Below are 26,955 nucleotides of genomic sequence, written 5' to 3' on the forward strand. Positions count from 1 at the left end.
GCGCAGGAGGAACCTCCCTCTCTGTGTGACCTGGCTACTCTGCTGATTGCCCGCTCTGCTCGCCTTCTCAACAAGTTTAATAAGCATCTGATCCTTTGGATATTCTGTATTTGGACATTATAGCCATAATAGCGTATATGTGGGACTGTCAGTCCAATATTGAGAAGGGAAAAAAACAAAACATAATTCTCAAAATAATCTCACGGACCAGAAATAATTTCCGAAGGGCCGGCCTTGGCCCGCGGGCCTTTGCTGGTGACACGCAGCAAAGGTCGTTGAAATTAAAACGTTTGAGGACCACTGCTAAATTTGTAAACGTATAGCAGTCTGTGAAGTGCACTCAATGTTGAGGTTCTGGATCCCCCAGATTCCCAACCCTAATCATCAGTAAGCATTGTATTGGCTTGTTCGCCAACGAGGCTCTATGTTTTGACCTGTGTTGACACAGGCCTTAAATCCCAGTCCACACCAATGATCCGTGATGCAACGAGTTGCAACTGCATCACAGATCATTGGTGTGGACTGGGCTAAAGGTTTTAGACCAGACATGGGCAACTGGTGACCCGCCCCACCATGACTTAATGCGGCCCTCAGGTTATTATCAAATGTATTATTGATTTCAGCTGTTACAATTCCAAACATGACCTGCTTTAATTACTTTAATTACTAGTCTATATATGTAGCCTAATGACTAGTATAAAAATGATATTGTATTATATCTTCAAAGTATTTGTATTTGTATTTAGTTCATACAGTTAACATATAAACTAAATTCATTTGAAATTAAATAAAAAGGTTACTTTTTTCAATTCAAATAGATCAGCTATTTTTGCTACGGAAGTAATATGCCCTCTCAATCGTCAAAGTTGCCCAACTATATTGATATTTTTTAAAATAAAAAGTAAGAATGGATAGTTTGGGAGTGATGAGCGGCATTACTATCATTGCCTTATGTGGCTATATTGATTGTGAATGTGTGTACACACGCACGCACACACGCACACACACACACTGTACTACACACATTTTTGCGTCATGTGGTATCTGCGTTTAATCACTCTCACCTTTTACTGACCCTGTCATTCCCACCAACAGCGTATCTGCTTTCTAGCACCTGTAGCCTCACAGAGTGCCAGCCCTCTCATAATACACACACACACACACACACACACAGACACACACACACACACACACACACGCAGGCTGACATACGGTATACAACTATACACGCACCCCTATGATACTAATTCTATAAGTGGGTGCTAAATGTCTGGTAGTGTTATGTCTAGACTCCAAAGGATTTTCATCCCGTGTTCAACGTGCCATTCTTTCTAGAAGTTTCCCTGCGGAGGCTGGCGAAAGCTTAATGGCTCCGATGAATGCAGTGACGACTGGCACGCTTAACTGACAGCTTAGTTTGACCCGAGTGAAGCCAAGTTCATTCTTTAACCGCCGCTCGCTGCTATCCTTCTGCACACGAGTCATTTCCTTCCACAATGCAAAAGCTAAAATTGTCCTGTGGGGAAAGAAAAAAAAGAAAAGGCTTTTGGCTGACTACTTGTGTGAAACCTTTTCTCCCCAGACCAAAGAGCGAGGCTCCACCAGAGTGCACGCTCTGAACAACGTCAACAAAGTACTTCAAGTCCTGCATCAAAACAACGTGAGTGCACTCTGATCACATCTCTGGCCTGTTTGTTTCACCGTTTGGGCCTCATTTCATTCAGTCAGCAGTTGCTGTAATCTTTACTTCATTTGTTTATTAACATCTGCTGGATTCAGCGTAGAGCTCATTTCCATCAAAGGAAACGACACGGAAATGCTTGAATGTGTGCCCTTGTCCTTGATTTTGCACGCACGCACGCACGCACGCACGCACACACACACTATCTTCCGCTCTGTCATTGTATGATAGCCAGTCAACATGCTTTGACCTTGGCAGTGGTAGGAAGATACGGGGCACAGAGTCTTTGCAAGGGGAACGGCATCGACCATGAGTCTATGACCCCTTTTCCACCGCTTGGTTCCCAATGGGAACCGGTTCAGTTCTTTTTGGTTCTTAGTCCATGAGCCAGAGCACCAAAATTGGAATGTTAATTTGCATTTCCCGCCAGTTGGTCACGCCCCATATATGGTCATGCCTCGTGACATCACGTGATGGTCATCAATATGTCATCCATATATGGAGATCCCTGATGTCATCAATATTGGCCAGCAACCACAAACCGTTAGATCTCCTGATATGGAGCTGACCTGAGCTGACATTCCATATGTTGATCCTTCCCCATCCATCCTCTTCTGACTGATACCTGTCCATTTAAACTCTAGACGGGCCTGGCCAAAAGATATTAGTGCAGCCGTGCCCGGCAGCTGGCGAAAATTAAGGCCCGGCCCTACCTGGGCCCTCATCAAACCCTCAACCCTGTACACTCAAGACACTGCCCCCGCTGCCACCCTTAGGTCTCCATATATGGAGCTGGCCTGTTCTGACATCTCATATGTTGATCTGACCTCATCAAACACTGTACACTCAAGACACGCTCCATATATGGCTAGTACAGAATGAATTCCATATGTTGATTTGACCCCCCCATGCCAAAGCGCCAGTGCTCGTCCAGCAGTCTGCTGTCACCCAGGTGGCTATGTTGATCTGACCCCCCATTCCAAAGCACTAGCGCTTGCCCAGCAGTCTGCTGTCACCCAGGTGGATGTGTGCCCACTCAATTCATAATTAACGTTCCAATTTTGGAGCTCTGGCTCATGGACTGAGAACCAAAAAGAACTGAACCGGTTCCCATTGGGAATCAACCGGTGTCCTTGAGCAAGACACTGAACCCCTAATTGCTCCTGATGTGCTGGTTGGTGCCTTGCATGGTTTCCGCCTCCATCGGTGTATGAATGTGTGTGTGAATGTAATGCACAATCTATATGTAAAGCACCAGCTATATAAATGCACCATTTACCATGTGTGTGAGAGATGATGGCGTGCGTGCGTGCGTGTGTGCGTGCGTGCGTGCGTGCGTGCGTGCGTGCGTGCGTGCGTGCGTGCGTGCGTGCGTGTGTGTGTGTCGAGACAAACCAAGGCGAATATTTAAATTCAAGTCTGAACGCACCTATACAATTAGTCATGGAAAATGTGCACCTCACATTGCTGTGAGGTGCTGTTGGCTGATGGACATTTAAAGTGCATCTCATATCAACCCTTCTGCAACAGGAACGTATAAACATGTTAATTTTGTTGAATAGATGGTGGTGTTTGCAAAACATTGCTCCATCCATGGCTCCAATTCTGTGTGTCTCTCTCTCTCTCTCAGGTGGATTTGGTGAACATAGGGGGAACCGACATTGTGGATGGAAACCACAAATTGACCCTGGGCCTCATTTGGAGTATTATCCTTCACTGGCAGGTGAAAACGCATTACACACACGCACGCACACACACACACACACACCAAGACTCATTGCTGTTTGCCTTGCCTGTGTGTGCACCTGCTGCCCAAATAGGGTCTGATGAAAGGTGTGTGTGTGTGTGTGTGTGTGTGTGTGTGTGTGTGTGTGTGTGTGTGTGTGTGTGTGTGTGTGTGTGTGTGTGTGTGTGTGTGTGTGTGTGTGTGTGTGTGTGTGTGTGTGTGTGTGTGTGTGTGTGTGTGTGTGTGTGTGTGTGTGTGTGTGTGTGTGTGTGTGTGTGTGTGTGTGTGTGTGTGTGTGTGTGTGTGTGTGTGTGTGTGTGTGAGATACTGCGTTTATCCATGGCCATTGAAAGGGCTGACCTGTTCATAGTTTGAAACAGGAGAGTTGGTGAACATTTTCAATTGAAGCCCTCTCATGAAATGAGAAAGGGTTCGCATCATATTTAATTGGGGCAGGGGTCTTCAACAGGGGGTCCCCTAGCGGGTCCTCAGAGTCACTACAGGGGGGCTGCCAAACTTGTGTGTGTTAACATTGTGTATTGAATCAATCTTCACATGACCACCGCGCTCTGACTGTAGGTGCGCCACCCGATTCAAAACATATCAAAATCAAGGAGATGGGTCGCACACACCAAGACTGTGGTTCAAAAAGTTTCATTTCAAACCATAGGGACAAACGTTTGGGCTATCCAGCCTTGATCAGTGTCAACAACTTCACACTGATGAAGGCTGAATCCTCCAATTTTCTGAAATAAATATTTTCACGATTTTTCAAAAATAGCAGACCTACAAGCTCGTAGCGCGCCACTCGGTGGCGCGCTATGAGCTTGTAGATCTGCTATTTTTCAATAGCTAAATTATAACAATGTTTAAAACACCAAAAGGGGTTCCCGCCCAAAATAGCTTCACACTGATGCAGGCTGGATAGCCGAAACGTTTGTCCCTATGGTTTGAAAAAAAACTTTGATTTTAACATTGTGTATTGAAAATACTATCCATCTATGCTATCGGAAATCAGATCTGCGATCTCCCAATGTGAGCTTGTAGATCTGCTATTTTCGTCAAAGAGGGAAGTGTAGAGGGGGGGGGGAAAGCAGAGCAAGTACAGAGCCAAAGGTCAAGTTTACTAAGTCTAAATGTCTGAAATAAACAATACAAAAAAAATTACACAACATAATGCATCTCTATTAAATCTATAAAAAGGTTTAACCTCCAAATACAATTTCATACAATACGTAGTAGCTTCATCTCTCTCTCTCTCTGCTAAGGGGATCCTTGGCCTGAAAAACGGCATCAGTATGTCAATTGTCCATTTATAAATTTGTCTTAAACGTTTACAACTATTCTAAACTATTTTTGGATTATTTGCTTCATTTTTAGATTTTCATTCAGACATGACTGAACTCGACTGAACGATTGAGTCGATGTGAGCTAAACATTTGCACAGTTAATGAGTCTTGGATCACTCTGCACTGGTGGCTGAATGCTTAACCCATTCTGAACGGGAACCCCTTTTGGTGTTTCAAGCATTATCTTATACTTTAGCTATTGAAAAATAGCAGATCTACAAGCTTGTACGTCTGCTATTTTTTTTTAAATCGTCAAAATGTGGCGCAAATCTTTGAATATATATTCTTTCAGAGCACGCGGGCGACATGAGCATAAGGGCTACGCTTGCTAGGGCATTCACTTCTAGTCATTTTTACTAGTTGACTAGTTGCCTAGTTTACTAGTCGACTAGTTGTTTAACTACCTATTATGTAAAAAATAAAAAATAAATATATTTTTTTTTATCAACTAGTCAACTAGTACCAACAAGGTCGACTAGTGGATTTACTAGTCGACTAGTAAACTAGTCGACTTTTTAACTCAAATCTTTGCTTCTGGGGGGGGCGGGTCCCTGGAACATATTATCAGATGGGGGTCGGCGGCCAAATACAGATAATCTTGGGGGTCCTTTCCATGAAAATGTTTGAGAACGACTGACATAGAAACAGGTTTTTCAGAAAACTGTCAGGATTTAGAAGACATTTGTAGAATCGATAGGTAGGTCTAAATGGGTTAAGCTGTGTTCAGACCTGAATATATATATATATATATATATATATATATATATATATATATATATATATATATTCGCCTCGGTTCGTCCCGTTTGGACTGCGGCAGGTCGCGCCGCGCCCCGTTCGCGCAATTCTGGTCTTTGCATTGACGTTGTATGGAATCGCGCCACTCTAACCATCCAAGTCTGAACGCACCTTTAGTGTGCTTAACCTTATGTTTACGACTGTTGCAACATCTCTTATTCCACTCTAGCCCTTCCCTCTGTAGCCTCCTCGGCTTCCTGTCTCTCTGCAGTCTCTCTACTTATACTATGGTATCTAATAAGGCAATATTTACCTAAAGAAGTCTTCTCTCCAGGGGACTGTATTCAGCTAGACTTTCCGAATCACTCCGCGAGGTAAACTTTGGCAAAACAAAATAGACACCATGATCTTTAGTTTAATATGTTGGATTTACCTACCTGAAGCGAGCTTCAAGTCTCTGCAAGTTGATGTTCCATACTGTACTGAAACGAATGGAATCCAGCAGCTTCCTAAATGAAATAAACCACAGCAGTATGCATTTATAACATGACATGCCAGTAATGAAATGTGCCGAATGCAGATACCCTGTATACACTTTCTACTACTGGATGTTGGTTTGTTAACTGAGTACCACAGACGAAAAACAGTCTAAGTCCAAATTTCAGACTGACCCCTCCATGAAAAGGCCTCGTTGTCCTGACCCCTTATCTATCATTTATACATTATGGATACATAGTGTGGACTTAGACTGTTATTCATCTGTGGCATTCACTGTTGGGTGAGAAAACAATCTTACACTTTAAACTAATCCTCTGGGGACCCCCCCTAAAATAATCTGGCGGTCCCAACCCCCAGTTTGGGAACCAGTGACCTAGCCCATGGTAGGTTTTTGAGGAGCGCTAGCCCCTCCAATGTCAGGCTTTCGGAATGACTTTTAACGTAACTTTTCTGCGTCGCTCCATTCTGCTCCAACACGCGCAGGTAATAATCCTGATCCATATACGTGACAATCGCTTTGAAAGCTACAGGCTCTGGTGTAGAACGAGCGCTGTGCACAGTTGTCCCATAGGCATGCATTATGTGGTGTTTTTACACCGGCTCCTACAAGCTGTGGAAAGCTTTTTCTTTTTTTTTCGGTCATGTGATCGACGTGTCACGAGGTCTCCGGAGAACCCCGAAACCTCCCCGAATACCATAGTTTAGCCAACAGCGCCCTCCAGCGTAAAAAAAACAAACAAAAGAAAAACTCCTGGAACTCGTTATTGTGTGAGCGAGTTAAACAAACATTACCAGGCAGCCCTCACTTCACACAAGTGTGATTTTTTGTCTTCACCTTGAATAGGTGTGTATTTAGGTAGCCATTTCTTAATACCTGTGCATTCTGTCTGTCAATCTATCTGTCCGTCCGTCCGTTCCCGTGTCTCCAGGTGAAGGACATCATGAAGAACATCATGTCCAACCTGAAGCAGACCAACAGTGAGAAGATCCTGCTGAGCTGGGTGCGTCAGTGCAGCCGCTCCTACCCACAGGTCAACGTGCTCAACTTCACCACCAGCTGGGCAGACGGCCTGGCCTTCAACGCCATCTTACACCGCTTCAGGTGTGTATTTGGCCCGAGGACCCCCCCTATGAAAATATTTCTATGCCTGGGATCCCCATACAACAGTGGTTTTCAACCAGTAGTCCGGGGACCACCAGTGGGCCTTGAGGGGGTTCCAAGTGGTCCCCAGCTAAATGACGGAGAGTTGGTTACCAAAGGGACCCTTATAGATCTTTAACTCTTGAGTGTAAAATGAAATCATATGGACGTAAGGGTCCATTTGGTTTCTTTTTACTCTCTCAAGAGTTAAATTATTGTTAAACATCTACATTACTTAATTTACAAGATGTATATGTAGATTTGTATTTATTTTGATCCGATGTTTGCCTTTTATCTCTCCTAATGGTACCAATATCAATACAGCATGGCATTGTGGACATAGTCTAATCCAACGCCATGCTAAATCTCGCCAAACGGTGGTCCGTGGCTCAAATGCTGAATAAAGAATGGACCTTGATATGAAATGGGTTGAAATCCACTACCATAGAAGATTTGTGTCGTTAACTCATCAGTCAGTTCCAGCTTTGGCCAGCAGGTTGGTGGAAGGCGGCTTCGACGTTTCCCAGCCCGCTCTGGGGGACCTGGGAAGAGATCCATGCAGTGTCACTGGGGAAAGGTCACGCTGGCCATTGACGGGGTCAGCGCACGGCCCGGCGTGTGTACACAGCCCCGCGTCCCTCTGTTTACGCCTGTCATGTCACCGCTCGCTCGGCCTCGCTGTTATGTGTGTCTTTGTCACCCCCTCGTCTTAACATACACACGCTCACACGCGTGTGCACACACCTCCGTACGTGCGTGCGTACGTACGTACGGCACACACACACACACACACACACACACACACACACACACACACACACACACACACACTTATATACAGGCCTGTAGGCAGTGTGAGAGGCCAGTGTTGGTTTTGACCTGGTCTAGGGTGCATCACTGAACACACACACACACACACACACACACACACACACACACACACACACATTCCACACTAACTGGCCTCTCAGCGCAAGCCCCTCCTCCTCCCCACACCAGCAGTGGACGGCAACCTTCTGCTGTCAGTCCATAAAGCGCTAGTCGAGCTTGTTTTCAACGACCAGATGAAGCACGCATGCCTGCCTGGCGATCTCACTTTTACAGGCAACTGGGGAACTACAGAACACACATGCAGTAGAACTGCATCTATGTACTGCAGACTAGTTCAGGGTCACTCTTCTGAGTAAGCACGCGATGACTTCAGATGTAGCCTGGGAGCTGAGTCAGACTGAAACCCCAATGGAAACAAGCCCCCAGGGGGGGGTTGTGTTTTTAGCACTGTTTTTATTTAACTTACACTACTGTCCTGCTGTACCGTTTTCAAACCTGTTTATGAAGCAATCAATCAATCGGTCAGTCAATCAATCAGTCAAATCCTGGACCCGATTTGGTTTCAATGCAAGACTCCAGTTGGGGCAAACATAATGTTCCCATCCTGGCCAGTGGCTGGTCATATTCCTCCCTCATTTACAGTTGAGTTGATGAATATCAAGAATTGGAGCTCTCTAACGAAAGCAATTACAGTTATGATTGACTCTTCTCCGACATCTCACGGTCGCTGCCTAGCGACTCTTCAAGTGTGTGACGAAGTGATCATTAACTCAGCTGACGATCAGACGATCAACTGCAACTTAAAAGAGGCCTAGCTGGATGCACATTCAGCTGACTCCACTGTGCGTGTGTGTTTGTGTGTGTGTACTTGCGTGTGTGCGTGCCTTCCTTCAGGCCCAATGTTTTCAGTTGGGACCATGTGGTCAGCCTGAGCCCTGTGGAGAGACTGGAGCACGCCTTCACCGTAGCCAAAGAGCAGCTGGCCATTGAGAGGCTACTAGACCCAGAAGGTACTGCCATTTCAACATCACAACAGGCAATGCTTAATTTATCCCTGAGTTGCTGGCAGCTGCCGACATCAGGATAATGATTTTCATCATTATTATTGTTGTGACCTATTGTGATTTCCCGTCAGTCAGTTGTTTGGTTGGTCACCCCATCACGTGACATCACGTGACATCATCAGGGATGGAGATCCCTGATGTCATCATACAGTATTAAGCCCATATATGGACATCCCTGATGTCATCAATATTGACCAGCAACTTTATCTGACCTCAAACCCTTACATCTCCGTATATGGACTCGGAGCTGACATGTTCTGACATTCCATATATTGATGCTTCCCCATCCATCCTTCCTCTTCGATGTCTTCCTTTTGACTGATACCTGTCCATTCAAACTCTAGAAGGGCCTGCCCCAAAGTTATTAGTGGTGCAGCCGCGCTCGCCTGCCCCCGCTGCCACCCTTAGATCTCCCTATATGGAGCTGACCTGTTCTGACATTCCATATTTTGATCAGATCAAACCCTGTACACTCAAGACACACTCCATATGGCCAGTACAGAATTCATTATCATTATTATTATTTTTTTCATTATAATTAGTTTAAGCTCATTTGGTAGCATTAACACAATCAGTGCAGGAAGTCCTTCAAAATAAGAGCTCTGGGGTGCCGGAAAGACATGGCCGCTTTTACTCAGAAACCCATGACACGGAAACAATCCACTAAAAAGTTTACTTTACATAGCTAGCTTACATTGCGATCGTTTTAGTTCATACGATATATGATCCAAAAAGCGTTCATATTTTGCGTGAGAGACGGATGAGGAGCAGAAATGAAGCGCCAGTATATCGATCCGTTCAATACCACGGACATCCCCAAAATAATTATATTTGAACTGAGGACATCCCCCAAATAATCATATTTGAACTGGGGACATCCCCAAAATAATTATATTTGAACTGGGGACATCCCCAAAATAATTATATTTGAACTGGGGACATCCCCAAAATAATTGTATTTGAACTGGGGACATCCCCAAAATAATTGTATTTGAACTGAGGACATCCCCAAAATAATTATATTTGAAACAATTTGAACCCGTTTTTATTGTATATTGTTTGTTGATGATTTATTTTCGTTGGGTATTAAATTAAGATCTTAAAAGTCCTTAAATTGTCACTTCAATTGTGAAAGGGGAGAAATAAAAATCGGTATTGGCCAAGAATTTCCATATCGGTGCATCCCCACAAAAGTGCATTAAATTAATTTACCGCTTAAGACCAATTCATTCAATATGGATTATGTTCTCCTTTTTAATAATTGTGAAGGAAAAGATACACATACATGTCACCTATTAGGCCTACGAAATGCCTTTTTTATAGCAGATCTACAAGCTCATAACACGTCACCATGTGATTCATTGGATTAGGAGAGACGAGTCATTCTTTCCGCCGTGCTAATGGCTAAGTCAATGGTAAGCTAACAATTGCCTAGAGTGTAGCATACGGTAGCCAAAAGGCGAACTGACAAATAAAAAAAAAGGAAAAAAAATCAGAATATTCTTATCTCGCCCCGTATCATTGAGGATGCGCTAAGACGTCCTATGTACGAGTCGATTGGGACCCCTAGGACGTGTGGCGACGTCCTATGTACGGAAACGGTTAAGGAAGAAAGTGGTTAGGATCACACATTCAAGAATAAGGAGGACCGAGACACTTTCACCCTTGCTTACAAAACATCCTCCTCCTGTCTCAGACATTGCGGTGCAGTTGCCAGATAAGAAGTCCATCATCATGTATGTGACGTCGCTGTTCGCCGTCCTGCCCAAAGACGTCACCATGGAGTCAATCAGAGAGGTGGAGACGCTGCCGCGCAGGTACAAGGTGGAGGCCGAGGACTCTGGCTCAGGCCTCAGCGCTCAGGTAAAGTACACAATGGATCAGCGTATCCTGTATTTCTTGAAAGCAATAATGCACTTTATTACAATTCTGTATTGCCCTATAGAAACGCTGCTAAACCATATAGATGCATTATAAACCTTGTACTTTGTATGCATGTCTTCATGCTTTGTCTCGTAGTGTAATGTGCTTCACTGCCTGCCTGTTTCGTTTGTATGTTTTGTGTGGGGACTGCGGATGGAAATTAGCATCTTTGCTAAATCCGGTGTATTTTACATCCATTTCGTCCATTAAGCCATTCAGGCCTGACGTCGAAATTTAAAAAAAAAAGTTTTCTAAATCATGACAATTTTCGGAAAGATTTGAGGCACATTTTAACGATTTTTCAAAAATAGCAGACCTACAAGAGTGGCGCGCTATGAGCTTGTAGATCTGCTATTTTTCAATAGCTAAATTATAACATAATGTTTAAAACACCAAAAGGGGTTCCAGCCCCAAAATGGGTTAATGGTTAATGTGGTTAAACGCTAACGTGACATGGATGCGTTCCAGGTCTCAATGGGTTAATATGCATTGACTCGTCAAAATAAACAAAGTAAAGTACAATACTTTTAATAAATAGAAATAGTGTGTGATACAAAATAATTTGGCGACGCGACCCACAGCCCCTGCTATAGATTAGGGCTGTGCGAAAAGGACAAAATAGAATAATCACGATCATTTGACCAAATACCAAATGCTATATTGTCCAGCCCTACTGCAGACCCTCCTGTGTTCTACCTAGAGCAAGCATGTGATTGTACTTTAACTTTTTTGGCGGCGACACCGCCATCTGGTGGCTGAATTGATACTCGTAGAACGCCACCATCCACTCCAATGTTAACCGTCTTATTTTGAAAGCCGTTTCTCTCGAAAACGGAGAAACAGGAAGTGAATAATCACTATGTAACAGGTCCTGCGAATTTTATTTAATTCACCCAAAGCATACATTTTGTAATCATATCGTTTATAGAAATGAGCCGCAAATCAAGCTTGTTTTGATCAAAAAGTAGCCTGTAAGAAGAACCGGAGAAAGAAAAACTGGTCCCATAGACAGCTTAAAGCAGCAGACTTTTCACGTTTTTTTCCTGTTTACTTCATCGCAATGGAACCGTGTTCCAGGCGCTAGTAGAACAGAATTGTTAACTGTAATCAATATATATATATATATTTTTTAAAGCGTCAAACTATCTCAGCGACGAAAGGCGTCAAAAGACGATCTGGAATTAGTTCACGTTAGATGAGTCTTCCACGTCGCCCCTCCCGATAATCAGATTCAAGGCTCACCAGAACCCATCATCCACCTACTGTACACCAAATATTTGACAGTATTGGGTTAGTTTTATAAAACAATTTCCATTCATTTTTTTTCTTCCTTTTTTGCTGTTCTCCTTTCTAAATGCGTGCTTTAGTGTGCCCCCTTGCTAGCGCCTAGCGCTACTCATGAAAACAGTGCAGGCACGGGCAAATGGGGAATGTACTGAGTGACTCACCCCTCTGACATGGGTGGCGGGGTGGAATGTACTGACTCACCCCTCTGACATGGGTGGCGGGGTGGAATGTACTGACTCACCCCTCTGACATGGGTGGCGGGGTGGAATGTACTGACTCACCCCTCTGACATGGGTGGCGGGGTGGAATGTACTGACTCACCCCTCTGACATGGGTGGCGGGGTGGAATGCACTGACTCACCCCTCTGACATGGGTGGCGGGGTGGAATGCACTGACTCACCCCTCTGACATGGGTGGCGGGGTGTAATGTACTGACTCACCCCTCTGACATGGGTGGCGGGGTGGAATGCACTGACTCACCCCTCTGACATGGGTGGCGGGGTGGAATGCACTGACTCACCCCTCTGACATGGGTGGCGGGGTGGAATGTACTGACTCACCCCTCTGACATGGGTGGCGGGGTGGAATGCACTGACTCACCCCTCTGACATGGGTGGCGGGGTGGAATGTACTGACTCACCCCTCTGACATGGGTGGCGGGGTGGAATGCACTGACTCACCCCTCTGACATGGGTGGCGGGGTGGAATGCACTGACTCACCCCTCTGACATGGGTGGCGGGGTGGAATGCACTGACTCACCCCTCTGACATGGGTGGCGGGGTGGAATGTACTGACTCACCCCTCTGACATGGGTGGCGGGGTGGAATGCACTGACTCACCCCTCTGACATGGGTGGCGGGGTGGAATGTACTGACTCACCCCTCTGACATGGGTGGCGGGGTGGAATGTACTGACTCACCCCTCTGACATGGGTGGCGGGGTGGAATGTACCGACTCACCCCTCTGACATGGGTGGCGGGGTGGAATGTTCTGACTCACCCCTCTGACATGGGTGGCGGGGTGGAATGTTCTGACTCACCCCTCTGACATGGGTGGCGGGGTGGAATGTTCTGACTCACCCCTCTGACATGGGTGGCGGGGTGGAATGTACCGACTCACCCCTCTGACATGGGTGGCGGGGTGGAATGTTCTGACTCACCCCTCTGACATGGGTGGCGGGGTGGAATGTACTGACTCACCCCCCTGACATGGGTGGCGGGGTGGAATGTACTGACTCACCCCCCTGACATGGGTGGCGGGGTGGAATGTTCTGACTCACCCCTCTGACATGGGTGGCGGGGTGGAATGTACCGACTCACCCCTCTGACATGGGTGGCGGGGTGGAATGTACTGACTCACCCCTCTGACATGGGTGGCGGGGTGGAATGTTCTGACTCACCCCTCTGACATGGGTGGCGGGGTGGAATGTTCTGACTCACCCCTCTGACATGGGTGGCGGGGTGGAATGTTCTGACTCACCCCTCTGACATGGGTGGCGGGGTGGAATGTACTGACTCACCCCCCTGACATGGGTGGCGGGGTGGAATGTACCGACTCACCCCTCTGACATGGGTGGCGGGGTGTAATGTTCTGACTCACCCCTCTGACATGGGTGGCGGGGTGGAATGCTAATGGCTTTGTGGCAGATGAAAGATGTATGTGTGGATTCTCTTCAGCGCTGTCATTGGCCTGCATGCTCCCTCCTTGATGGGGAAAACCTGCGTTTACATCACTGTTTCCCCAAATAGAGGGTCGGGGCCCATTTGCGGGTCGCCGATTTTTTTTTTTATGGGTCCCTTATTTTTTGTTTCCTACATTTAGGTTTTAATTGTTATTTGAAAACATTTACGAAAAACATTCGCAAAAAAGCGAAAATTGTCATGAATTGAAAACAAAATACAATGATTTTTTTTCAGTAATTTCAGGAAGGAATAAAAATAAATAAATACATTAGAAAACATGTTTAAGAAGTAGTGAAAATAGCCAATCTACCAGCTCACAACGTGGCGTGAAGCGACGCGTTGTGAGCTTGTAGATCGGCTATTTTCACTAGTTTGGGTCCCGGGCAAACGTCTTAATTTCTCTTTTGGGTCACGGGCCAAAAAGTTTGTGAACCACTGGTTTACATCTTTAGAAGAAAGAATCGTCACATGCCGTACAATCGTACATATTTGCGCTGATCAGACATGTCAGAATGTTGCCGCTCATCTGCTCGGTGAACTTTTGATTTGAATCACCTCCGATCTTTTCACGATGTTTCATGATCTCCGAACAGCTTTACTTAAAGGGACACTTCACCCCTTTTGCAACCAGATCTTATTTTAATGATGTCAAATCACAAATCACTTTCCTGGGGTTTTTATGTGGGTAACATGTGTTTTTACTTTTTAGATGTTTTAGTATTTCCAAGTGTACATGATGTCTTGGGCACTGGGCTCACACCTGGCACCTGGACTACATGTTGTCTCAGTAAGACAGCCTTCCCCTATCCACAAGGAGGAGCAGTGCACCAAAGCATTATGGGAATTGTAGTCCAGGAAGGAAGTGAGCCCAGTGTCCATGACGTGTCATTCCAAAACCTATCCGGGTTGTGCAAGGACGTGCTGTGATTGGCTAGTCGCTGTGATTGACAGCCTAACCCTAACCTCAGTAAAACTATGCCTAACCCTAACCTCAGTAAAACTATGCCTAACCCTAACCTCAGTAAAACTATGCCTAACCCTAACCTCAGTAAAGCTATGCCTAACCCTAACCTCAGTAAAACTATGCTTGCCCGGGGGCGTGGTTATAAGCACAACCCAGCTTGGATTTGGAATGCGTCCATGACATCATGGACACTTGGAAATATTAAAATATCTAACCCACATAAAAAAATCTGGGGAAGTGTTTCTTGTCTCCCAAAAATTAAAATAAGATCTGGTTGCAAAAGGGGTGAAGTGTCCCTTTAAAGCTTGTCATATTATTTTGGACATAATTACAGTAGGTAGGTTTTTATGACGGAATACAAAGTGGAACAATTTCAGAACACATTTTAGTATATCATTCTGTGCATGAGTGCCTGACTGTGCACATATTATTGGATAAACATTGTTTTCACCCCGATCTCCCCCTGCACTGCTCCATCTTTCACTCCGATCTCCTCCTGCACTGCTCCATCTTTCACCCCGATCTCCTCCTGCACTGCTCCATCTTTCACCCCGATCTCCTCCTGCACTGCTCCATCTTTCACCCCGATCTCCTCCTGCACTGCTCCATCTTTCACCCCGATCTCCTCCTGCACTGCTCCATCTTTCACCCCGATCTCCCCCTGCACTGCTCCATCTTTCACCCCGATCTCCCCCTGCACTGCTCCATCTTTCACCCCGATCTCCCCCTGCACTGCTCCATCTTTCAGCCACGATTGATTGATCTTGTAGATTGATGACAAAAGTGGAATGAAATATTTGTATTACTACAGGTAGTTCTTCTGACCAAGCAATTTTAACATCAGTTATGATGGTGGTACTTGGAGAGCCAGATATCTTCTGTGGTGGTACTTGGTTTCCCCTGATTTAACTCAAGGAAATCCCCACAGATAGAAGCCATGCTTAGCCGTCAGGCAGCTCCATCGCTGAAGTGTTTTTTAATTCAACCAGAGTTTTTTCCCAGGTGGAAGTTAGTCGGAATGTCCCAAAACCTCCTTCATTTTTTTATTTCCCTGTGGGCAAATGCTTCCCACGCCTTTTGGAAGGAGAGCTGGAAAAGACTAGCCTTCAAGTTTTCGCCCCATTCTCTTGATTGGCCACGAATGAGGATTTTACTTTCCTGGCACACTTCCTCTCCCCATAGGAAGTGATGCGTAATGCTGCTGGTAGGGCCGAGAGAGAGGAGAAATAAAGGCTGTCTTTGTGTCGGATCGTGTGTTGCTTACCCTTCCACGACCACTTCACTATTTATGCTTCCAGAACGGTACTTGAGTATAATTTTGAGGTATTTTTGAGTGGTGTAAACCACTCCTACAACTGGCTTTGTTAGTTTACGTGTCTGTTCGTACCAAAAAATGAGCATGGTTGCTATGGTCACCCAGTTCACCCGGGTGTGATTTCAGCTTTGTTAGTTTACGTGTCTGTTCGTACCAAAGAATGAGCATGGTTGCTATGGTCACCCAGTTCACCCGGGTGTGATTTCAGCTTTGTTAGTTTACGTGTCTGTTCGTACCAAAAAATGAGCATGGTTGCTATGGTCACCCAGTTCACACGGGTGTGATTCCATTACGTCAGACATTACGTCAGACCACAGCTGATCAGGCTATATAATACCTTACACCACTCAGTTCACACAGGTGTGATTTTTACTTTACTTGAGTATTTCCAATTTTACTTACTACTCCACTACATCTATCTAGCATATTTTGTACTTTTACTCCACTACATTTATTTGCAAACTTTAGTTACTAGACTAGTTACTTTGCAAAACATTATATTAACCACTTCAGCACTGTAGACAATTATAGGCCATTTGAAAATAGCCAATCTACAAGCTCACGAGTCACAACGAGTCGCATCGCAACGCATTGTGAGCTTATAGATCTGCTACTTTCAAAAGATTTTTATACATTTGAAAACTTGAAATTCCGCATAATGAGTACTTTCTACTACATTTTAATGCCAATACTTTTATACTTTTACTCAATGACATTTTTAATTCTGGACTTTTACTTGTAATTGAGTATTTCTAAATTGCAGTATTGCTACTTTGACGTAAGTAAAACAATTGATTACTTTCTCCACCACCAATATTGGGCTGCTGGCATTCAAGTGGGAAGACGGAAGAGTATTATTTTACATTTATTTATTTAAAAACAATCACACCCATATGAGTGAGAGGCGCTCTTGTTATCATACGTCATCACATTCTGGCCAATCACAATTTGCGTCCTCACTTTTGTCATCGATGTTTGTGTTTGAGTGCACAAACACTCAAAACTAGTCACAGGAAACGGTAGCAAAACAGTGTTTTCAAAGATGGACATACTGTAGGAGGGGCTAGAGCCCCTCAAAAATAAATATTGATGGCATATTTGGTGCGTGTGCCAGCCTGCCAGGAACACGGTAGCGAAGGCTTTCAATGCTGAGATGGAGCTGGTACATCATATGGTGGTAATAAAGTGTTCTGTTGAGCCAGACCACAGCTATTTTATAGGCCTTCAAGTCAATAAATAGAGCCAGGCTGCAGTTTTCTCCACACCCAGCCCCCACCCTCTCTCTTTCTCTCTCTAAAACACACACACGCGCACACGCACGCACACACACTTTCTCTGCCTCCAACTTTATCTCACTTTTTCTGTTTTTATTCTGTCTCCAACTCTCACGCTCTGTTTTCACTCATTCACTCTCTCATTCTCTTTCTGTGTGTGTGTGTGTGTGTGTGTGTGTGTGTGTGTGTGTGTGTGTGTGTGTGTGTGTGTGTGTGTGTGTGTGTGTGTGTGTGTGTGTGTGTGTGTGTGTGTGTGTGTGTGTGTGTGTGTGTGTGTGTGTGTGTGTGTGTGTGTGTGTGTGTGTGTGTGTGTGTGTGTGTGTGTGTGTGTGTGTGTGTGTGTGTGTGTGTGTGTGTGTGTGTGTGTGTGTTGGGCCTGCACTCTGCTAACAAAGAGGTCCAGAGTTTTGTTGGGTTTGCGTCCTCCAAAAATGGCTAAATGTCATGGAATATTTTCTGCGGATGACCTTTTCCCTAAGCTCCTTGCACAGAGGGCCTAGGTCTCCTTTCAGTCCTTGGAAAACAAAGGCCCGTTTGACTCGTGGCAATCAGAAGATCTATTCACATTTCTCTCATCTCTGCACTCTGCATGGCTTGGCACGGGCAACTGCAAACATCATTATCTCCTCTTCATTTAATCTCCACTCAAATTTAGAATTTAATTTCATCTTTTTTTTTTTTTTTTATATCAGAGAAATGGAAAACATGACAAGTTCTGTGTCTTTTCCAGAAGCCTTTGTGTCTCCATGTCGCATGTACCAAGTCTGTATTTAGTTCCTCCTTCAAATGGATTGAGATTTAGTTCATGGAGCAAGCTTAAGCACTCCATGAACCATGATTGGATGAAGGTTAAAACAAAGTTGTTCCAAGCCCACAGCACTTTGGAGTACACTCCTTCCGAACTCCACTTTAAGTTTTAGGTTTACGGCACATGATATGTGAGACTTCACTTTATATAGCAGCGCAAATGTTTTATTTTTTAAACTTTTTTTTATTATTATTATTTTATTCTAACTGTAGCACCTACTTGGTTGCAACGGTGTGCAGACGTTTATCCGACATACCAAAAGTCTGACATGCGCAAATCGCCCGTTGCTCCCGACATGCGCTGCGTCCGCGACATGCGTTGTGTCGGCGGCGTGCGGTTAGGTTTCTGGTTTAAGGACTTCAGTGTTTTGTACCATACTATTGCATGAGTACCGAACAAAGAATATTTGCTTTCGCCATCTTTGTTGAAGAAGAGTCTGGGCCGAGCTGTTTAGGTTTCTGGTTTAAGGACGAGCTGGTTAGGTTTCTGGTTTAACCCATTCTGGGCGGGAACCCCTTTTGGTGTTTTAAACATTATGTTATAATTTAGCTATTGAAAAATAGCAGATCTACAAGCTCGTAGCGCGCCACTCGGTGGCGCGCTATGAGCTTGTAGATCTGCTATTTTTGAAAAATCGTGAAAATATTTATTTCAGAAAACTGGAGGATTTAGAAGATTTTTTTTTTTAAATTTCGAGGTCAGGCCTAAATGGGTTAAGGACGAGCTGGTTAGGTTTCTGGTTTAAGGATGAGCGTTTGGGTAGAGAGTCAGACTATAATGACGCTCAGACTCTTGGTATGTCAGAAAACGCATGCCTGCACCCGTTGCTAAGTCCTTTAGCCCCGTGCCTGTTTCTCTGAAGCAACTGCACTCCTCATCGCCGTGACGTGAGTGAACCAGCCTCACCCAGACTGCCACTATGTGTTTGTGCACTTCAGAGCTATTCCTGGAATGAGAGTTGACCTGCCCAGCCGGCCACCACCACGGGCACACCTCCCAGTGTCTGGTGCCTTTTAGCATGCTATTTTCTTTTTGTCGGGGCTGGGCAGAGCTTCCTCCCTGCCAAGTCCAGGCCTCTACTAGTGTGTGTGTGTGTGTGTGTGTGTGTGTGTGTGTGTGTGTGTGTGTGTGTGTGTGTGTGTGTGTGTGTGTGTGTGTGTGTGTGTGTGTGTGTGTGTGTGTGTGTGTGTGTGTGTGTGTGTGTGTGTGTGTGTGTGTGATGACAATCATAAACACAGCCTTTTGCATGGGTGTCATTTTTCTAAAAGGCAGTCTGCTGTTTGTTTTGTTTTGGTGTATGGGTTATGGGAACATGTTCTAGGTTACATCATCAGGGATGCATCACATTGGGTTGATTTGATTTGTACCGTTTTTGAAATCCAATAAAAAGGTAGAATGTGCCAGGAAGAGGCAAGAAGCCAAAGGGGCTTATGCGATATCTCTGCAGGTATACATGTGTTGTACATTGTATACCTTAAGTGAGTCTAATCTAAATTAAAATCTCCAAAGTAACTAGTAACTAAAGTTTAGAAATTATTGTAGTGAAGTAAAAGTAAATTATTTTACTCTGAGATGTAGCGGAGTAGAAGTAAATGTAAATTGGAAATACTCAAGTATAGTACAAATCAAATCAAAATTGTACTTAAGTACAGTACTTGAGTAAATGTACTTTTTACTTTACACTACTGGTATTCATGCTGTCATTAACCCATTTTGACCTGAGATCAGATTCTAAAAATGTCTTCTACATCCTGACAGTTTTCTGAAAAAGCTATGTTTCTACTGTATGTCAGTCGTTTAAAAAATAGCAGACCTACAAGCTTGTAGCGCACCACTTGGTGGCGCGCTACGAGCTTGTAGATCTGCTATTTTTCAATAGCTAAAGAATAACATAATGCTGTCACCAAAAGGGGTTCCAAGTTTTTTCAATTCTCTAGACCAGGGGTTTTCAAATGTCAACTGATTGTGAACGAGGGACCACCACCCTGACTTAGAATCAACCTAGGGACCACTGTTGAGTTGAGTGGGGAGTTTAGTGCTTTTGTAAAACTTGCATCCCACCGTTTCTCAACCATTGATTACTAATAATTTCCTAATAATAATGACTTAACCAGACAATCCAGTGCTTTCCCCTTCTTGAGATTCTAACTCCCTTTTTCTGTTGAATTTTTATTGACCCCCAACTTGTCGGTAAATGACTACATGGACAGGCATCATAGGTCAATTAGTTCACTGCTACTCAACTAGTGGAAAGAAAATGAATAAAATCAACAAATCCTACATTACTACGCATAGCCAGGGACCACATGCAATACCTCCACGGACCACCAGTGGTCCACGGACCACCTGTTGAAAACCCCTGCACTAGACCTTTTCTTTATTCTGTGCAATCATGTGATTTGTTTTCTAATCATGTTTTTAAATGTTTTGTTGCACGCAGGTTGAGGCTTCTTGCCTCCTCCTAAGCACTTTCCTTTTTTGTATGTTTTTTTTTTTTTTTTATTGTGCTAAATCAAATCAAATAAATCAAATCCTCTCGTCTCCCAGGGTGTCGCTGTGTCAGAGGTGGACGAAGCGGTGGGCAGTCCGCGGGCCGAGACGTGGAGCGAGACGCCGAGCGAGACGGAGGGCGAGGCGGACGGCAGCCTGACCATGATGATGATGGAGGTGGACCTGGACGGCTACCAGGTAGTGTTGGTCTCATGATGATGATGGAGGTGGACCTGGACGGCTACCAGGTAGTGTTGGTTTCATGATGATGATGGAGGTGGACCTGGACGGCTACCAGGTAGTGTTGGTTTGATGATGATGGAGGTGGACCTGGACGGCTACCAGGTAGTGTTGGTTTCATGATGATGATGATGGAGGTGGACCTGGACGGCTACCAGGTAGTGTTGGTTTCATGATGATGATGATGATGGAGGTGGACCTGGACGGCTACCAGGTAGTGTTGGTTTCATGATGATGATGATGGAGGTGGACCTGGACGGCTACCAGGTAGTGTTGGTTTCATGATGATGATGGAGGTGGACCTGGACGGCTACCAGGTAGTGTTGGTTTGATGATGATGATGGAGGTGGACCTGGACGGCTACCAGGTAGTGTTGGTTTGATGATGATGATGGAGGTGGACCTGGACGGCTACCAGGTAGTGTTGGTTTGATGATGATGGAGGTGGACCTGGACGGCTACCAGGTAGTGTTGGTTTCATGATGATGATGATGGAGGTGGACCTGGACGGCTACCAGGTAGTGTTGGTTTCATGATGATGATGGAGGTGGACCTGGACGGCTACCAGGTAGTGTTGGTTTGATGATGATGGAGGTGGACCTGGACGGCTACCAGGTAGTGTTTGTTTGATGATGATGGAGGTGGACCTGGACGGCTACCAGGTAGTGTTGGTTTGATGATGATGGAGGTGGACCTGGACGGCTACCAGGTAGTGTTTGTTTGATGATGATGGAGGTGGACCTGGACGGCTACCAGGTAGTGTTGGTTTCGTCGACGTGAGGCCTTATTTATTCATAGTCACTACAACATGACGTCACGCTGCGGTGCTCACCGCTCACACAACACATCTCTCTGTTTTTACTAGGCACCGTTTCGGTGGTCACCTCTTCACCGACAACTGGACTATGAATAGGCCTTAAAACTATGATGAAACATGTTCGTCGACTGAGGAAACGGCGTAAAAAAGACCTGTTGACAATTTCATCAACGGATAAAAACTAGACTGGCGGAGAAGAGATCCAGTAGAATGTATTTGGTTGCATGCTGAAAATAGCCAATCTACAAGCTCACAATGTAGTGCAGCGCGACGGGTCGTGAGCTTGTAGATCGGCTATTTTCATCAAGCGTAAAATCTGCCAGTCCGACGCCACCAAGGCCCACCAAAATACATTTTAGTCGACATTTCAGGTGACTAAAACAAAATGAAGTGTCATTCCAAAGACTATGACTAAAACTAAAAATGTAAATGTTGCTGTCCAACTCAACCCTGCCACTGCTCCCACCAGGCCACGCTGGAGGAGGTGCTGACGTGGCTGCTGTCTATTATTAAATAATTGTGTTATTTAATAACATTAATGAACTCAACACTGCCCCCACCAGGCCACCCTGGAGGAGGTTCTGACGTGGCTGCTGTCTATTATTATAATGAACTCAACACTGCCCCCATCAGGCCACCCTGGAGGAGGTTCTGACGTGGCTGCTGTCTATTATTATAATGAACTCAACACTGCCCCCATCAGGCCACCCTGGAGGAGGTTCTGACGTGGCTGCTGTCTATTATTATAATGAACTCAACACTGCCCCCACCAGGCCACCCTGGAGGAGGTTCTGACGTGGCTGCTGTCTATTATTATAATGAACTCAACACTGCCCCCACCAGGCCACCCTGGAGGAGGTTCTGACGTGGCTGCTGTCTATTATTATAATGAACTCAACACTGCCCCCACCAGGCCACCCTGGAGGAGGTTCTGATGTGGCTGCTGTCTATTATTATAATGAACTCAACACTGCCCCCACCAGGCCACCCTGGAGGAGGTTCTGACGCTGTCTATTATTATAATGAACTCAACACTGCCCCCACCAGGCCACCCTGGAGGAGGTTCTGACGTGGCTGCTGTCTATTATTATAATGAACTCAACACTGCCCCCACCAGGCCACCCTGGAGGAGGTTCTGACGTGGCTGCTGTCTATTATTATAATGAACTCAACACTGCCCCCACCAGGCCACCCTGGAGGAGGTTCTGACGTGCCTGCTGTCTATTATTATAATGAACTCAACACTGCCCCCACCAGGCCACCCTGGAGGAGGTTCTGACGTGGCTGCTGTCTATTATTATAATGAACTCAACACTGCCCCCACCAGGCCACCCTGGAGGAGGTTCTGTGGCTGCTGTCTATTATTATAATGAACTCAACACTGCCCCCACCAGGCCACCCTGGAGGAGGTTCTGACGTGGCTGCTGTCTGCCGAGGACGCTCTGCACGTGCAGGACGACGTCTCCGACGACGTGGAGGACGTCAAGGAGCAGTTCCACACGCACGAGGTAGGGGGCGCCCAGCGCGGTTTAGTAAATATTATAATAAATAAATAAATAACCCCAAACAGTGGGACCATCTTTGAGGTTGCGGACCAATTTCTATTGGTCGCGAGTTAATATCTAATTTTCCCCCCTGTTTCTTACCCTTAAAATACCTGTATAGATATATTATTTCAAAAGATTAAGCCATTGAGACCCGAGACCAGATTCTACAAATGTCTTCTAAATCATGACCGTTTTCTATATGATATATGTTTCTATATGATATAGAAACATTATATGATAATGATGCTGTGAAATAATATATATTCAAATATTTGCACACATTATCACGATTTAAAAAAAATAGCAGATCTGCAAGCTCAACAAGTTTATGCTATATTACCTACACACACTTTGTCCTTCAGAAGTGCTCGGCAATATATTGTTCATTCATGCTGCTTATGTTCAGAGACACGAGCCTCCGGTGTCCCATTGAACATGCTCCGTACATGTCGGGAATGCCAGGAATTCTGTTGAGCACAGTGGAACGCACTCTGAGGCGTACTGTGCCCTAGCTCATTGTGCGTGTGCGCGTGTGCGTGCGTGCGTGCGCGTGCGTGGTGCAAGCACAAATGCATGCTATATGGGTCTTTAATAGGCTGCACTCCCTTGGCTGAAATGTGAATGTTTGAGAGTTTACTGTGTGGAATCCAGGTCAGAAAAGAAAAGCCGGTCGCGAAATACCCAAAGCCTCTTTAAGAGCAGCTTTTTCAAGAGGATGAAAAAAAAAAGCGACGTCCAAAAACAATGTACTCAGAACAAGTGCCCAGTTGGAAAATGCTTACTCATCCAGAGCGCTCTGAGGGAGAGAGAGAGAGAGAGAGAGAGAGAGAAAAAAAAGGACAATAACTCAATTCACTAGCTGGCTGATTGCTCACCACAACAGCTAAAACAACCGCAGCTCATCTAGCTGAAGGGTTAAAAGCAAGCTCGCTCCTCCTAAGTTCTTGTCTTTCTTCCAGCTGAAGAGCTTTCCCCCTCTCTCCTCTTTTCTGTTTTGCGATTGGCCTCAATTGGCCTCTTCAAAGAACCAACCCAGAGTGTTTGTGTGTGTCCCCCGACAACAGCCCTGAGGACAAGCGGACTCCGACTGTGGTGACTCAGAATGCCCATTTAGGCGTGACGTAAAAAAAAAAAAAACGTTCGCTCTGAAAGAATATATATTCAAAGATTTATGCCGCATTTTTTACGATTTAAAAAAAATAGCAGACCTACAAGCTCGTAGCGCGCCGCTCGGTGGCGCGCTACGAGCTTGTAGATCTGCTATTTTTCAATAGCTAAAGTATAACATAATGCTTAGTTAAAACACCAAAAGGGGTTCCCGCCCAGAATGGGTTAGAGAGGGGGCGAGGTTAGCTCGATTTATGTATTATTTGCCAGCTAGCACGTTTTCCATAGGCGGGGCGGAGAAACGGACCCAGATGTTGATGAGAGGTTGCCAAGCGTCTGTGCCAATGTGCAGCATATTCTAGAAACGTCCGTATTAGGCCAGCATGTCACCTGGCTCCTCTCACTGGACATTAAGGGCTGTATTTTGCGTGTCTTAAGTACCAGGTCTTATTACTTAACTTAAGACCTGGAGGCGTGGTCAATGCTCTTTGGCCACTCAGAATAGCCAAATGGCATTGATCACGCCTCCAGGTCTTAAGTTAAGTAATAAGACCTGGTACTTAAGACACAAAATACAGCCCCAAGAGTCGTTTTGGTATTGCATTATGCAAACTGTCACCTTGACCCCGTACAGAAAGTACAGTAGGCAGTGGTGTAAAGTACATTTCCTCAAGTACGAATATTTCTACTTTACGGAAGTATTTCCATTTTTCAGTACTTTTGACTTATAATCCACTTCCTCTCAGAGGCAAATATAGTCATTTTACTCCACTACAATTATTTGATTACATTTTAATTATTATAATTACAAAACATACGTTAACCACTTCAGCCCTATATACATTTTGGCCATTTGAAAATGGATCTATTTACAAAATAATTATATACATTTAAAAACTACTACTAAAATACTTTCTGCTTTTGGTACTTGAAGTACATTGTGATACCAATACTTTTGTATTACTGTGTAATAATGTGAGTGCTTTTTCCACCACTGACAGAAGGTAGAGATCCTATCCAATGATTCCCAAACTTCCGGTACCCATCCTAATCTCATTATTTTCCATGAAAATATGTATTGTCTTCAGTCTGTAGTCAACAGTTTGTTGAACTCCCGCTGGTGTTGTGAGAGTGGACTTCGTTTAGACGGGTACATGGTCATGGGTATCTTGGTGGTGTAGACTTGTAGACCAGACCCTGTGGCTTTAAACAGACATCAAAGTGCACTTAGACTTAGTCCCTATCTTGTAGCAAAAAAAACAAGTAACACAAATGAATTGGACAGCCCAGTCGTGCTGCACGAGTCTAGCTAAAATTTAGAAATGAGGATAGGAGTCTGAATCTAACTGCCCAAACCTACTCTAACTGCCCAAACCTACTCTCATAGGAGTCTGAATCTAACTGCTCAAACCTACTCTAACTGCCCAAACCTACTCTCATAGGAGTCTGAATCTAACTGCCCAAACCTACTCTCATAGGAGTCTGAATCTAACTGCCCAAACCTACTCTCATAGGAGTCTGAATCTAACTGCCCAAACCTACTCTCATAGGAGTCTGAATCTAACTGCCCAAACCTACTCTCATAGGAGTCTGAATCTAACTGCCCAAACCTACTCTCATAGGAGTGAGTCTGAATCTAACTGCCCAAACCTACTCTCATAGGAGTCTGAATCTAACTGCCCAAACCTACTCTCAACCCCCGCCAGGCCTTCATGATGGAGCTGACAGCACACCAGAGCAGTGTGGGTAACGTGCTACAAGCAGGGAACCAGCTGATGGCCCAGGGTAACCTGACCGAGGAGGAGGAGGACGAGATCAGGGAGCAGATGACCCTCCTCAACTCACGCTGGGAGAGCCTCCGAGTGGCCAGCATGGACCGACAGGCCAGGTACACACACACACACACACACACACACACACACACACACACGGACAGTTACCATACATTTAGGCCTGAAACCCCCCCCCCCCAGAGAACAGAAACGGTGTGATTTATTGGAAAATGTATCAGGCGCTGTCACAGTACTGTGTATGACATTTCTGTTGACATATGCCTATCTATTGACGTCACATGGTAATCCATGGCCATTATATTGCTAAACGGCTTATCTTATTTTACAGCAGTGTTGTCTTGATATTTCATGCATTATTGATTTAGTTCTGGTATTGGGCTACACTGTACATACTGCATCACCATCTGGCAACACGGTCCCAGTACTGTAGCAATATATTATGCGTGTTCTACGTATTAATGGTTAATGTGGTTAAACGCTAACGTGACATGGATGCGTTCCAGGTCTCAATGGATTAAGATGCAAGTATATATAAAGTATATATAATGTATGTATATGTATAATATGAAATAGCAGCTAAAAGAGCTCATAATTTACATTAACCAGTAAGACTCCCTGAGGGCATCCGCCTGGGTGACGGCAGACTGCTGGCATGCTTTGGCATGGGGGTTCAGATCAA

The 26,955-nt window shown here is 45.0% G+C and overlaps 1 protein-coding gene across 2 annotated transcripts in view; it reads left to right on the forward strand.

Annotated features, from left to right (window-relative positions):
• utrn (utrophin) overlaps window positions 1-26,955 on the forward strand; it is a 344,298-nt gene that overhangs the window by 33,657 nt on the left and 283,686 nt on the right. For both annotated transcript variants that reach the window (XM_079527087.1, XM_079527086.1), the window contains exons 5-12: window positions 1,583-1,660; window positions 3,312-3,404; window positions 6,922-7,094; window positions 8,859-8,974; window positions 10,725-10,891; window positions 20,831-20,971; window positions 23,224-23,337; window positions 26,190-26,371. In XM_079527087.1, the coding sequence (XP_079383213.1) occupies window positions 1,583-1,660; window positions 3,312-3,404; window positions 6,922-7,094; window positions 8,859-8,974; window positions 10,725-10,891; window positions 20,831-20,971; window positions 23,224-23,337; window positions 26,190-26,371 (1,064 nt within the window). The remainder of the gene's footprint in view (window positions 1-1,582; window positions 1,661-3,311; window positions 3,405-6,921; window positions 7,095-8,858; window positions 8,975-10,724; window positions 10,892-20,830; window positions 20,972-23,223; window positions 23,338-26,189; window positions 26,372-26,955) is intronic.

The sequence above is a fragment of the Electrona antarctica genome (genome assembly GCF_951216825.1).
Source record: "Electrona antarctica genome assembly, chromosome: 17".
Lineage (NCBI taxonomy): Eukaryota > Metazoa > Chordata > Actinopteri > Myctophiformes > Myctophidae > Electrona > Electrona antarctica.